Below are 16,262 nucleotides of genomic sequence, written 5' to 3'. Positions count from 1 at the left end.
AATTGTGCAGGAAAAGTGGATTGAAAGCAATGCATCCCGGACAATAATTAAGGTGCGCCTGAGTAGAAGCAAGTTAAAACTACTCACTGAGAATGAATCTGCTGGGAGAGTCCTACTGAAGGCTTCGGCTTCAGGGTCAAGGTCATCTGGGCCACAGGGCTGATTCTTGGGAGACTGTCTGCCTTCTTCAATGAAGTGTGCTTTGCTGCTTGCTCAGGGGGGACCCAGGAGGAAGCAGCCCCAGGACTCTGCCCTCCAAAGCCTGGTGATGAGGTGTCCTGGGCAGCTGTGCTCTCACAGGCTTTGCCCTTGGTCCCCGGTTTACACACACAGAGCTGAGGCCGGAGACACATCCCTCCATTCTGGCACGGTGGAACACAGCTTGCTGCAGAAAGGCAACAGAAGACACGACTTTGAAGAAAAACATTGTAGACTTCACAAATTCTTCCAAAGCCTTCACAGTAGCACCAGGATTCCCTCCACCAAAAACTAAAACTATCTAAAAACATGATGGAGGGGCGCCTGGGGGGCTCAGTCACTTAAGCATCTGATGACTCTTGATTTTAGCTCAGGTCATGATCTCCACACTGGGTGGAACCTACTCAAGGTTCTCAGGCTCTCCCTCTGCCCCTCCCCCCCACCCACCCACACTCTCTAGAAAATAAATTTAAAATAATTTTTTAAAAAACATGATGGCAGAGCACCTGGTGGCTTAGTCGGTTAAGCATCTGCCTTTATCTCAGGTCATGATCCCGGGGTTCTGGGATCGAGCCCCACATGGGACCCCCTACTCAGTGCGGAGTCCGCTTCTCCCTCTCCCTCTGCCACACCCTCTTGTGCTTTCTCTGTCAAATAAATAAATAATCTTTAAAAAAAATAAAAAAGGGCAGCCCAGGTGGCTCAGTGGTTTGGCCCTGCCTTCGGCCCAGGGTGTAATCCTGGGGACCCGGGATTGAGTCCCACGTCGGGCTCCCTGCATGGAGCCTGCTTCTCCCTCTGCCTGTGTCTCTGCCTCTCTCTGTCTCCTCTCATGAATGAATAAATAAAATATTTAAAAATAATAAATAAATAAAAATATAACATCATGGCAATGACAACAATGAGGACAATGACAGCTAATATTTATTAACAGGTTCTTATGTTCCAGGCACTATTCTAATAAGGTATCAACAAATTTAATCCCCCAGCAATCACTGTAAGTAGACATTTTATTTTACCTATTTTACTGATGAAGAAACAGACCAGGGTTACGTAATTTGCCAAAGGTCACACAATTATGAGTAAATAGAAGAGCTAGGAATTGAATCCAAGTGAACTGGCCGCAACACCATCATTCTTAACCACTTTATTAGGGTACCTCTCAGAAATACATCAGAAACAAAGGAAAAACTTAAGAAAATGCTTTGCCCTTCTTTTTAAACTGTGCTCTGTGGCTCAAGTTTACATTTTAGGTATCCAAATAAGACTTGGGAGAAAAAAAAAAAGCCCAAGTCCCATCCCTAACCCCAAAAAGCGTGACAGACTTCACCTGGCACAAGCTATCAGAGTTTTTTCAGAAATGTAGTTCAACCCACTATTTTGTTTTTACAGGACAGAAGGCTGCACGGATTAGAATCAACCAATATACACTTTTTTACTTTTGTTTTTTTTTAAGATTTTATTTTATTTTATTTTTAAATTTTTATTTATTTATGATAGTCACAGAGAGAGAGAGAGAGAGGCAGAGACATAGGCAGAGGGAGAAGCGGCTCCATGCACCGGGAGCCCGACGTGGGATTCGATCCCGGGTCTCCAGGATCGCGCCCTGGGCCAAAGGCAGGCGCCAAACCACTGCGCCACCCAGGGATCCCTTAAGATTTTATTTATTCATTCATGAGAGCACAGGGAGAGAGAGAGGCAGAGACACAGGCAGAGGGAGAAGCAAGCTCCCTGCAGGGAGACCGATGTGGGACTGCGATCCCCCGGTCTCCAGGATCACACCCTGGGCTGAAGGCGGCACTAAACCGCTGAGCCACCCAGGCTGCCCTCTACTTTGTTTTTAAAAGCCAGTGCCCCCCCTCCCCCCGAGTGTTTTATAGCAGCAATGTCCACAATTAGCCAAACTGTGGAGGAGGCCCTCTGTGTCCATCAAAAGAATGAATGGATAAAGAAGATGTGGTTTATGTTACAATGGAATATTACTCAGCCATTAGAAATGACAACATACCCACCATTTGCTTCGACGTAGAGGGACCTGGAGGGTATTATGCTGAGTGAAAGAAGTCAATCGGAGAAGGACAAATATTATATGGTCTCATTCATTTGGGGAATATAAAAAATAGTGAAAGGGAATAAAGGGGAAAGGAGAAAAAATGAGTGGGAAATATCAGAAAGGGAGACAGAACATGAGAGACTCCTAACTCTGGGAAACGAACTAGGTAGGGGTGGTAGAAAGGGAGGTGGGAGGGGGGTACGGGTGACTGGGTGATGGGCACTGAGGGGAGCACTTGATGGGATGAGCACTGGGTGTTATTCTATATGTTGGCAAATTGAACACCAATAAAAAATAAATTTATTATAATAATATAAATAAATACCAGTGCCCTGTACACCATTCCTAATGTTACAATGAAAGGCAAACCAAAAAAAATGAGCTCTTTATTTCCTATCCAACTAGGAGACATGTACTCCTTAATCACCAGATTGTGGCCAGAGTTTTAATGTCAGTAGGAGCTATGGGGCCGTGGGGTAAGGTAAGTAGACTTCATCACATGGAAGGTACAATAAGGAGTTTAGATTTCAGACTTAAATTTTATTGGGTTATGTTATAGGCCGATGGATGGGATTCCTTAAGTTTCTTTCTTTATTGTCCAAATGCATTGATTTATGCCAATTGATTTTGTTATCAGTTTCACTTTTGACTTAAACTCGTGGTCCTTAGGCAGATCTTACTATTAAATCTCCCATAAAATTCAATGCCAGATAGTCCATAAATATTTACAAATAGATAGGTACGATATGACCAGAGAAGCCTCAGTTTATGGATGAGCCCAAATGACCAAGATCTTTTTTTTTTTTTTAAGATTTATTATTTATTCATGAAAGACAGAGAGAGAGAGGCAGAGACATAGGCAGAGGGGAGAAGCAGGCTCCCTACAGGGAGCTTGACATGGGACTTGATCCCAGAACCCCGGGATCACCCTCTGAGCCAAGGCAGACGCTCAAACCACTGAGCCACCATGCATCCCCAAATAACCAAGACCTAAAAGCTCTTCACCTCCTGATTTCTATAAAAGAGAGAAGATACTTTCCCATCTTCCTACAATCTCATTCCTATTAGTTAGAAAAATAATGGTAAGAAATGACTGTCAAGTGTCAGAATACTAGGCTTAACAAATCTTGCAAAAGTAAAGGATTCTTAAAAAGCAAAGAAAAATGCAGCCAGCTCCTTGGTGACTTTGGGGTAAATTATTTAATCTTGGCCTCTGCACCTGTACATGTTTGGGGGCAGAAAGAGGGCAGTGACTGCTTTTTCTAAAATGGTCCCCAGAGCTCTTACCAATTAAGGCTTCTAGAATTCAAAAGCCCAAAGCTAGGCACTTCCAGGGTTCAGGATTCTAATTTATCAGCATTTTCTTGGCCAACTGATGACCACTGAGTCCCTACTCAGCCGTGGTTATTTATGGAATGTCACAGGAATGGAAATGGGCTCACCACCCAGAGAGAACAGAAGTGGCCACGAGGGAGGACAGGACTGGGCTTTCAAAGCTGAGCCTCTGCCAGAGATCACCCCCCCAGGCACTTTCATGTATACATTCTCTTCATGCTTTCAATTAGAAGCATGTTTCATTTTAACATCTGAGACTGATTTCCGCTTCTCCTCCCTCCCAAGGTGTACTGCAAAACGTCCCCTAATCTACCAGGAAGACTGCTCAGAGCAGCTTACAAAAGTTGGTACCTAGATAGGGGCCAATCATGAAATCTTCCAAAATGCCACTGAGACCATATAAGAATGTGGGTTTAGGAGAACATGGATGGATTAGAAATGAAAAAGGGTATAAGTATTGGGGTTGGGTTTTTTTTTTTTTTTTTTTTTAACTCTTCAAATTTGGTAGGCTGTGGGAGGCAGGGAAAGAATTTTTTAAAAACTCACAAAAATTTTCTACTATGAGAAAGAACATGTTATATAACAGTATGACTGCATACAGTATCACCCTTTTGCAGTAACTGTTGAAAGAATATAAGGAGAATGACTAGATAATTTGCTCTTCTACCTAAAGTAGTAAGGCTCAGGCAGCAGCTCCCTGGAGCAGCTTGACCTGGGGCTGGAGGTGACAGGGACAGAGTCCCTAACTGCCAAGATCAGCCCCTCACCCAACATGAAAAGAAAAGCAAAATTCTAGTCCTGCAACCACATTTTATCAAGCCATTCTTCCTAGGAAACTGGGACCGTCACGTAGTCGTGGTTCTCATGTAGCAGTCCCCAAAGTGTGGTGCCTGGACCAGGAAGCACCTCAGAAGTGCACATTCTGGGCGGTCCCAGGCCTGCTAAATCTGAAACTAGAGTCCAGCAATCTGACTGCTCTCTAGATGAGTCAGATACATACTCAACTTTGAAAACCACTGACATATAGTGTTTGGAAACCAGCACTCTTCCACCAGCAAGTTTTTGATTTTTTTTTTTCTAATTCCACTATAATTAACATACCGTGTTGTATTAGTTTCAGGTGTACGATATAGTGAATCAGCACTTCCATACATTAGGATTTATATTTTTATACTTGTGAATTTGGTGTTTTCACACTACAATTGCATTTATTTTATTGAATTCTTGCTGTGATAAATGTGTTTTATGTTGTTGCCCTTTTATTTTTAATGCAAAAAGATTTTAAAACTTTCCATGTGGCCAAATTCCCAAGATTATTATGAGTGCTTTCCAAAAGTTTGTCACCATCTACTTCCAATGTAAAAATTGGTGGGCACTTATGAGAAAACGGTTATTCTAACCGAGGCACCAAACTATGTGGAATATTATAAATAAATGTTACAGAAGCACTTTAAAAATACTTTTTCCACCAGTTGATTCTGCATTTTCCCAGCCAGAAGTGGTTCAACACAATGAGTAAACACTACATCAAGATCTTATCAGCGGGTTGGGCCCCGGTTCTCAGGCTTTGCCACACATTAGAATCACCTGGGGAGCTTTTAAAACTCTCAAAACCCCCGGCTAACTCCAGGTTCTGAATCAGAATCTCTGGGGAAGGGGCTCAGACACCAGTTTTGGGTTTTGCTTTTTGTTTTTTTAAAGCCTCCAGATGATTGCAATGTGCAGCCAAACTCGAACAAAATCCTAATCCAGACTTGCTGACAGACTCGGTTTGGTAAAATGCAGCTCTGTGGATTTTTTCTCCTTCATTCAAAAACTTTCAACCCATGTTAGCTGCCCATGAGATACACTCAAGACCCTTTATACCTAACTCGGGGAAACGAACTAGGGGTGGTGGAAGGGGAGGGGGAGGGTGGGGGGTGAATTGGTGACAGGCACTGAGGGGGGCACTTGACGGGATGAGCACTGGGTGTTATTCTGTATGTTAGTAAATTGAACACCAATAAAAAATCAATTTATTAAAAAAAAAGACCCTTTATACCTACCCCAACCCCCTTTCCACCCTCACTGCCCATGGCTCATCCTGCAGAAGCCTGCCACTCCTCATCTCTGTACATGGTGCCCTGTTGTGAAACACAGCCCCCCCACCAAGCTCTTGCTCATGTGAAATCTTCTCTATGAAGTCCTTCCCAAATGCCTGCCCGCTGCACCACAATCTGTTCATCACCCAAATGCCCATCCCCTTTCATCAAGTTCTTTTATTTCCCAAACTACATTATCATCAACCGTGAGGTCAGTTAATTGGCTTATGTAGAACTTTCTGTAGCCTAGGACAGGAGCTTTAATTTCATCTTGGTCAACTAACTAGTATGAAAGCAGAGCCACTCCTTTCCAAAGGATCTGTAAAGGGAATATAATCAGAAGGCTCCTAATCTGTTACGTCATAACGTGTACACCTCCAGACTTCATTTGCATCCTGCCTCTTCAATCAAATCTCCAATCCAACAAAAATCAGTATTAAAATATACTCTGCTAATGTGTAAGCTCTGTAGTGGCACTTAAACAATATGCTGTTGGGATGCCTGGGTGGCTCAGTGGTTAGGTGTCTGCCTTTGGCTGAGGGTGTGATCCTGGAGTCCCGGGATCGAGTCCCACATCAGGCTCCTGCATGGAGCCTGCATCTCCCTCTGCCTATGTCTCTGCCTCTCTGTCTCTCATGAATAAATATTTGTTTATTTTTAAAGATTTTATTTAAACAATACGCTGAAAAAATAAAATAAAAAATAAAATAAAATAAAATAAAATAAACAATACGCTGTTAGGGACACCTGGGTGGCTCAGTCAGTTAAGCATCTGCCTTAGGCTCAGGTCGTGATCTCAAGGTCCTGGGATTGAGCCCCACATCAGGCTCCCTGCTCAGCAGGGAGTCTGCTTCTCCCGCTCTCTCTGCCCCTCCCCTCTGCTTATACACATGTTCACACTCGCTCTCTCTCAAATAAATAAAATCTTAAAAATAAACAAACAATATGCTGTTAAAGAAACCATTTCAGAAGCCCAGACCCAATGTGTTCCAGAAGAACTCTGAAGGGATGTGACACTCAAACAAGCTGGTCAAGGACTATCAGAAAAGAACATCACAATACACTCATAGGAGAGGTGGTAAGTTACTAAGCTTCCAGTGGAAAAGCACGTTCCAGTGGAAAAGGGAATTACCTAAGAAGTTCAGATGCAGTAGAAGCAAAAAGTGCTCCTGTGAGGTACTACATGCACAGAGTAGTTCAGAGATCTGCAGACTCTCCCGAGCCTTCTTCACCTGATCCTAAGCTCCACAAGCATGGGGTAGAACACCATGAGGCCAAACTACCTAGGACCTGCCCCTACCAGAGTCAGGAGAGTCAGCAGATCCCCAGTATTAAACTCCTTTAAGGAGAGGGAGGTGGGTGGGGGATGGGCTAGATAGAGGATGGATACTACAGAGGACACTTAACCCCATGAGCTCTGGGTGTTGTGTGCAAGTGATGGATCACGGAATTCTACTCCAGAAACCAACACTGCACTGTGGTTTAACTAAGATTTACGTTAAAAAAAATAAGAGAGTAGCAAGACCTCAATGTCAAAATCAGGCAAGAACAGTAATACTTGAAAGAAAACTAACACAAACCAATTAAAAACACAGATACAAATACCTAAATAAAATCTCAGTATTTCAAACACAGAAAAGCAAGCAGAATTCCAGAAATACAGGATGGCTTTAATGTCAGCAAACCTATCTATGGAATTCCCCATGTAAAAAAATTAAATGAGAACTTATCTCAATCAGTGCAGAAAATCTTCCAATAAAAGTCATCACTTACTCCTGATAACAAACAGAAACTGTTAACCAATCAGGAATACAAGGGGATTTCCTTGGTCTGGTAAACAGTATCTACACCAAATCCCACAATAAACGGCATACCAAAACCTACAGCAAATGCTCTGAGACAAAGGCAGAAGCATTCCTATCAAAGTTGGAAACTAGTATAAATACCTACAATAACCTCTAATAATCAATGCTATATTGCAGTTTCCAGCCAACAGGACAAAACAAGAAAATGAAAAGGTCTAAAAACTGGAAGGAAGAAACAAATTTATCATCATCTTCAATTTAAGTAAATGTCTATGTAAATAATCGAAAAGACTCTACAAACTATTTTATGTGATAATGCAGAATTGGTTCAGACAAAAAGATCAATACAATGTAATATAAAGCTTAGACTAAAGCATGGAGTCTTGCTACATGAAGAAGATACAACAAACCTGTACAGAAACAATGGACTATTTAAAGGTGTTGGAACAGACATTAATCTAAAAGAATTAAAATCTGAGGGCTGCCCGGGTGGCTCAGCGGTTTAGCGCTGCCTTCAACCCAGGGCATGATCCTGGAGACCCGGGATGAGTCCCACATCGGGCTCCCTGCATGGAGCCTGCTTCTCCCTCTGCCTGTGTCTCTGCCTCTATCTCTCTCTCTCTCTCTCTCTCTCTCTCTCTCTCTGTGTTGCTCATGAATGAATAAATAAAATCTTTAAAAAAAAAAAATCCGAGCCCTACCCATTCTAGATCTTTAAAAACTTAAAATGTGACAGCATCTCTTCATGATTTGGGGCAAGGAAGAATTTCTGAAATCTGTAACAGTTAAGTAAAAAATCAAAAAAGCATTGATGAACTTGACTATATCAAGACTCTTAAGCAGTCTCCACACCCAGTCGAGAGCCCGATGTGGGGATCAGTCTCAAAACCCCGAGGTCATAATCTGAGCCAAAATCAAGAGTCAGATGCTTAACCAACTGAGCCACCCAGGTGCCCCCCAAACTTGACTAGATCATAATTTAAAAAACACCATACACAAAATTGGAAGACAAATGACAGACACTTGAAATAGATTTAACAAAGGATTATAACCAGATATATCAAGAATTCCTAAAAATCAAAATACAAAAAAAAAAAAAAGGTATGAATTGGTTATTCATAGATGATGAAACGAGAGGGGAAATGAATGTGAAAAGGTATTCAACTTCTCCAATTGTCTGAAAACTGAAAATCAAAACAACATTGAGATGCAATTCTACAGTAAAGAGACTGGCAGTAAGGCTGTTACCACCAAGTGTTAACAGAGATATAAGGAGATGGGAACTCTTATATGCTGCTCGCAGGATATTTTATACTCACCTCTCTGAAAAGCAATTTGGCAATATTTAGTAAGGTTCTAATACGAAAACCTTAAGACCCAGCAACTTCACTTCTAGGCTGTCATGTACTCAAAGAGACACAGACAGGACTGTTCATACAATGAAATACAGCAGTTAAAACCATGATCCATCTATACCTAGCCACATGGAGGGATCTTGAAAATAACACACTGAGAAAGTAAATTATATGATCCTACTTTATGATACCGTTCTTTATATGATTATAACTGTCCATGCAATTTTTTAAACATATTAAATACTAGTTATTTTTATAGACATGAAGTCAACAAAAGCATAAAAATATGTACTGGATTCACACTAAATTCATGACAGTGATCACCTCTTAGAAAGAAGCAGAATAATACCAGAGAAGAAAATAAATCACTTTACTGAAATTTTTTTTCTTATAAGAAAGATGGGTAGCAAATATGGCAATGAGCCTACCTATAACAGCTGTGCATAGTATATAAATAGGGATTTACTACTGTACCCCTTTGTACTACTCTGCATATTTTCCTATTTTTCAAAATCAAAATAACTTTTTAAAAAAATGCCACAAAAAGCAACTAAGAACTGAAGGCAGTTAAAAATTGTTCCTTAGTCTGAGGGTGAAAAGGTGCTAACCAAGATAAGGCAGGTCAGTGTCAGAAATTGCCCCCTGGACAAAGCAAATTCTGGATTTGCAGAAAGCCAACATCAAGATGTGGGTGAACAAGATATGCAAAAAAATCTTCCTCCATCCTGAAGGCCAGATCAGTCTTCTGAAAACAGCTTTTCATCATTTGAAACAAATTCTCAAATTTTACTCCAAACGAATACTCTCCCATTTCTTCCATATTTGATTCCGACTCCAGTTGACAAGCTGATCCTAATGTTTTTTTAAAAATTCAGCGACTGTATTTTTAGGAAGTAACCCATGCCTGAAGCTCAGCCTCTACTGCTTTTAATTCTAAAAAAGTAACTCTGAGTTCTATTTAAAACTCGTCCCAACCCACACAGGGCCAACAGTGGGACTCTCTGCCCCTTGCTTTTCTCTCCAAACAAGCTGTAGCATGTCTACTGCATGTGTCCCGCAGAGAAATGTGAGTCTAACTGTGTCTTCTGTGATCAGAGACAGCAGGTGAGAAATGGCTTTGCTGTGTGTGTCTTCACAGTAATTCCCAGCTGCCCTTTGAAGTTATTCAATAACACTGAGTGATATCAGATCACAAGAAACATAGCATGAGGTCACACATTTTAGTCTAACTGTCTGCTCCGTGTACCAAACCCAAATAAATGCTGGGCTTGCCTTGCAAATGTCCCCGGGTCAGCTTCCTCCAAATCCCTCAAGAGCAAAAAATATTAGCATAACATCCCACTGCCTTTCTATCCAGCCTTAAGGAATAATGAAGAATTCCACATCACTGGATTTTCTACATAGGGGAAACCAAGCACCAAAACATAGACTAATCCTTTTGGGTTTTGATCATTATGAACACCCACGTGAACTACCTAAGGGGTGTGTGGGTCTCATGTCCTCTTTCCAAGTCAGGTTGTCAAGTAGCATGGGCTTTCTCCCACTCTTTCCTACTTTGCTTGCTCTTGTAATCTACTCAATCTCAAGTGACAACTTAACCAAGCAGACAGTCAGCACAAATTACATAGAATACAAGTCACAAAGGTCGTGGGCAGAATTTCATGGCTTTTTTTTTCAGGAGTTGAAGGCCTTGATGTTAAGTACTGAGCCGCCATCTGCCTAATTCCCCAGGAGCTGTGTTCTGGAAGGTTGAGGTTCTGGAAGCCTGCACTCAGCAGGAGTAGCCTGTTACTCTGTGATTTAATTTAAAATAGGTGGTCAGCTGAGGCCAAACACACTCCTCCCAATGCCATCAATAACTGTGAAATCACTCATGGAATATAACGTAATTAAGTCGTAAGTCATGTAATGAAAAACCACCAGCGGTTTTTTCTGGGTTCTGTTTCTGGTCTTATTACTGCCATTTTATTAACGTTTCTTAGCTTTTTTTTTTTTCTTAAAGTCAGTGAGAAAAGAAAAGAAAGCAAAGTTAAAGATATACCATTTAGATAATGTAAACGTTTGATTAAAAATAGCAAAAGGAAGAGAGAAGCCAGAAAAAAAGTTTCAGAAAATGCTCTTATATATATTTTTTAAAAAGTGTCTTTAACAAATTAAAGACAAAATTGAAAAAAAAAAATGTCCAAATTAAGTCATCAAAAAATACAAACAAAACTGAGGAGATAGAATATTTGGCTAGCTTTTTCAAAGTCATGTAAAAGTATTACTATAAAGTGCCACAAAGGTGGTAGAATAGTATAAGCCTTTTTTAGAAAGTTTAACAACAGGTTTCAAATATTTCAGTTGGCTTATTTCTAGAAATATATTCTAATAGTCAAAAAAGGAAATAATGCACATAAGTCAGCTGCCCACAGCCACGTTATTTATATCAATGAAAAATCCAAAAGAAGCATATATATGGAATCAAGCATGGTATTACAACCATTCAAAATGAGAATCTTAATGTCATACTGTTGAGTTTTTTAAATGTTGATACTGTTAATGTGACTAAAAGCCCAATGTTATTTTGTTAGCTATTAACCACCTCCTCTAACAGCAGTTTTATTTTGTGCACTAGTGCTAGTACACATGTATGATAAATACAGGTTTGTGACTAATCTTGAGTTTTACAGACTGTAAAATATTATGCACATATGATTATAATTGACATCTTTATAGTTCATTAGAAGAAAGGCCATTTATTTCCAAGTAATAAACCTGTAATGTGTTTTAATCCCATCATATTATCTTTCTTCACTCATTCACACATTAAGACCCTCCCCCTTATATGGTAGCACTGTGCCAAGCATTGGATAAAGACAGAGGAGAAAAAATCTTCTGCTCTCAAGCAGATCAGAGTCCAGTTAGGAAAGACAAGTATTAAAAAATCACTGATTAGTTATGTGCCGGAACAAAAGGTATAGAAGGAATGAGAAAGGAGGGGCCCTCGTTGGGTAAATGACAAATATTTTGATTTATTGTATCCAGGGGATCACAAAAGATACAAAGAATTCGTAGAATGGCTTGTTTCCTAGAGAAGCGAGAAAATCCCCGCCCCAGGCTCACCTACTGATGAAAGCAGAGGAAGCTGGGCTCTGGAGTCACACCACGCTGAGTCTGCATCACCCCAACTCCACACCCTTGCTCTGTGCCCCAGGGCCAGTTGCCAAGTTCGACCTGTGCCTTCCTTGGTCCTTCACTGAACCAAAAACTGAGTGGCAATTCTGCATTCCATTTTGCACCAGGCACAGTCATATAGAACCACAAGCAAGAAAATGTCATCTCTACCTCGAGAAACTCATGGCCCTAGCAGGAGACTGACTGGAATAGTCATTATCACTATTATAAGCATTTCAAAAAGAGCATGGTACATAGTGGGGGCTCACCCATATGGGATTTAGGGTATTAGGAAAGACCTCCCTGAGATCATGAACTAAGGACTGGATCTTCTGAAAGCTGAGAGAAGTAACACATAGGCCTGGCCCTGGAGTATGAGGCCAAATGTTAGAGAAATCTACCACAAAGCCATTAAGTAGCAAAACGCAAGGGGGCCTGGGTGGCTCAGTCAGTTAGGCATCTACTATTGATTTCAGCTCAGGTCATGATCTCAGGGTCCTCGGATCCAGACCCACACTGGGCTCTGCACTCGGCAGGTGTCTGCTTGAGGATTCTCTCTGCCTCACCCTCTGCCCGTTTGGTGTGTGTTCTGCTATTCCTAACCTAGGAAATTTGATACCCAAATATGTTCACTGCAGTATTACAATCAATACAGTAGTACAAAATAGAAACCTCTTACCCATAAAACAAGTGGATAAAAACCATGGAATGTGAGAAGTCATTAAAAATAATGTTTCCAAGACATTTTTAATGGCCTGATTAATAGTAATGATGTAAAGCCAAATTAAAAAATAAATACATAAAGAGTTCGTACTCGGGGATCCCTGGGTGGCTCAGCGGTTTGGCGCCTGCCTTTGGCCCAGGGCGTGATCCTGGAGTCCCGGGATCGAGTCCCATGTCGGGCTCCCTGCATGGAGCCTGCTTCTCCCTCTGCCTGTGTCTCTGCCTGTCTCTGTCTCTGTCTCTCTCTCTCTCATGAATAAATAAATAAATACTTCAAAAAAAAAAGTTTGTACTCGCTCTAGAACTCTCTCCCCTCAACTCTGCACCTCTACCCACTCACTAAGCCAGATCTTAATAGAGTTGCCTATGACCTCCATGCTGCCCATCTAGTGGGCTTTCTTCCTTCTTGGCCAAGAGCAGCACTGGCCAGAGTGGATCAGTCCCTCCTTCCTCACTACTGTCTTCCCTTAGCTGAGAGGTCACAGGCTGACAGCCCCTCTCTCTGTCTCCCTCTTGCGCTTCCTTCCTTTCCTGACCTCTGCTGAAATTTCCCAAAGCTTGTTTCGTCCTTGGACCCGTCTCCTGGTGACCTCCTCCAGTCCCACGGCTTATGGAGACTGTGCCCGCAGTCAAATCTAGGCCTTGACCTCCTATCCGAACTCCAGATTTCTACGTTCCACTGCCTCATAGATAGCTCCATATGGAGACCTAACAGACTTCCTCAAATGGAGCCTAGCCCCTCCTCAGCCCAATCTCCACCACAGGCTCCTCCTCAGCATTCATTTCCTTAGAAGGCACTGCCATTCACCAAGCTGCTCACCAACTGCATTTGTCTACGGGGGCTGCTGTCAGGAAATACACTGGATGGCCTGAATGACAGCAAGTCACCATCTCACTGTTCTGGAGACAGGAAGGTGGAAATCAAGGTGTTGGAGGGGTTGCTTTCTTCTGAGGGGTGTAAGAGAACCTGTACCACTTCTTTCCCCTGGCTCCTGGTAATCTCAGGTGTCTCCTGGCTTGTGGAAGCTGCCATCCCTCCCTATGGCTCCCCTCTTTGAGGATCTGTGTGTCCAGCTACCCTTTTCACAAGGACACCAGTTATATTGGATGAGCCACCCCCTCCAATCCAGTAGGGCCTCTTCTAACTAATTACATCTCCAATGACAATTCTCTCAAAGAAAGTCACATTCCCAGAAACTGGAGGTTAAGACTTCCACAAAGGAATTAGAGCAGGGTAATATTTCAACGCATAACACCCAATTGTCATATTTGACTCTTTATCTCATACCACCCATCCAATCCATCTCAAACCTTTTAGCCCTACCTTTCAATACATTCTGACTTTAACTATTTCTCTCCACCTTCCCTCAAACCCTTCCTCTGGCTACCTTGTCCCTTGCAGTCTGTGCTCACTCGGACAGGCAGAGGGATCCTGTTAGAACCAAAGCCAGACCACATCACCCCTCTCCTCCAAATCCTCCAGGGCTTCCCTCTCACACATGCTAGACCCTTCTGTCTATGGCTGCAAGTCTCCACCACTTGTCCCACATCATCTCCTAGCATTCCTAGAGTGCCATACTCCCCTCATACCTGCTTCCACCGTAAGGCCCTTTTACTGGGAGCACTCCACCTGTAGTGTTCTTCCCTAGATGTTATATGTCACATCACTCAGCCTCCTGTGACCAGCTGCTCCAAAGCAGCAGCCTCTGGGTCTCTATTCCCTTACTCTGCCTATTTCTTCAGAGCATTTATCCCTACATGACATTTATCTATTCAATGTCTGTTCTCTCACTAAGACATCAGCTCCACAGTGAGAAAGACTATTTTGGTCACTACTTTTTTCCCTTGGGCCTACAATAAAGTCTGGTTCATAGAAAATAATAAATAGTTGTTGAATGAATGAACACATGACTGAAGGCTGGAAGAAAAATACACCTAAATGCGAACATGAATTGTTTACCTATGAGTGGTGAAATTACATGTTATTAATTTTGTTTATACCATATTATACTTTCCAGATTTTCTAAAATAGCCTGTTATTTTATAGGATGGCAAAAAATCAACAATACTTTTTTGAAAAGTAATATTAATTCACTTAAGGGCTTGTGTAAACATGCTTAAATTTTTAAGGGCTGTAATTTCTACAATCTAAACAATATGTGAGACAGAGTACCATACACTAGACTTTATGGTAACTGTACTATATTGGAACTTACATTTTTACTTTGAAACTTATTCTTAACATACTATGATTGGGTAATATGTCTCGTACTATTATTAACATGTTTAATCTGCTTCAAGAGCTGACTTCTTTTATTTTCATCAACCAAAAATGTTATATAGGAGAAGCTTTTTTGAATATAAGAGCAATAAAAAATAAGTTTTATAAGGCTAAAATGACTGCCAACTTGAGAACTGAGTATCTGAAACTTGAATTAAAATAAAAGGAAAAAAGACTAAGACAGAAATCATTACTTTGATTATGGAGTGTCACCTAGTGGTAAAGAACCCACTGAAGCCAGGAAGCCCAAACCAAGTCCCCTCTCAGATGGTGACTAGCTGTGTGCCTTTGAGTAAATTTCTATGACCTTCTTTTCATCTCAGTTTTCCCATCTGTAAAAAGGGAATTTTTTAAAAAAGCATTTCTATATTGATTAACTATATTCAAGCCACTTAAAACAGTGCCTGGTTCAGAGCAGCACTAGACAGGTGTCAGCTATTATTACTCTATGTACCAAATTCATCCCACGTGTGCCCCAAAATAGCCTTTAACGAAGCTTTTAAGAAATAGATCATATCTATATCTGGAATATAATTTTATTTCCACCATTAGATTTTTTACATTTACCTAAAACAAAGCAGCCTTTCACACTGAATTAAAAATAAGCAACTATCTTTTTTTCTTTCTTTCCCATACTTAATCATCCAGAGTAAAACTGTGCTGGCAACAGATGGACAGCATCATTAAGCTAAAATGTAATTATTCTCATATTTACAAACTAATTGTCTTAAGTGAATAAAGAATAATAGCTATATGAGTGAACAGAGCCTTTGAAAATTACCATTTATTTTGACAGCATTCCTTAAGGTAAATTAAGAGTATTATGTGACCAAGGACACACCACCCTGGAAGACACACACACTCCAAGCCATGCCAGAGCCTTTCCTCACTAAAATAAAAACACTTGCGAATGTCACTGATGCCTGAGCGTCACTGCAGAACACAAACATCTGACAACCTGTGGACATGGCCCCTGCTGCAGAGGCCACAATAATTAGGTTCTTACACCCTGAAGAGAATAGTTGAATCCTCCTTGTGAAATAGAAGGCCATTCCTCTAATGAAGGAAGCTGCACAGCAGATGATGTTATTTGTCAACAATTAGTCCCCTGGCTGCTAACTCTTATTGTGAAATGTGATAGAAGTATTTTCAGAATTGAAGCTGAAAAAGAACCATGGACTCTGAGGGCTCATCAGCAAGCAGCTGAAAGGAACAAGCAAAGCTCCCTTTCCAAAACCTTAATATATAAAATTGTTGAAAGAGGATTCTCATTTA

At 41.2% G+C, this 16,262-nt stretch overlaps 1 protein-coding gene across 1 annotated transcript in view; it reads right to left on the bottom strand.

The window, feature by feature from the left end:
• Positions 1–83: 83 nt before the first annotated feature.
• LOC119877191 (latent-transforming growth factor beta-binding protein 1-like) overlaps positions 84–16,262 on the bottom strand; it is a 46,851-nt gene continuing 30,672 nt past the window's right edge. The window contains exon 3 of the mRNA XM_038562401.1: positions 84–385. Within this exon, the coding sequence (XP_038418329.1) occupies positions 84–353 (270 nt within the window). The 5' untranslated portion in view covers positions 354–385. The remainder of the gene's footprint in view (positions 386–16,262) is intronic.

This window comes from Canis lupus, chromosome 17 (assembly GCF_011100685.1).
Source record: "Canis lupus familiaris isolate Mischka breed German Shepherd chromosome 17, alternate assembly UU_Cfam_GSD_1.0, whole genome shotgun sequence".
NCBI lineage: Eukaryota > Metazoa > Chordata > Mammalia > Carnivora > Canidae > Canis > Canis lupus.
This window is presented reverse-complemented; position numbering and strand designations above follow the sequence as displayed.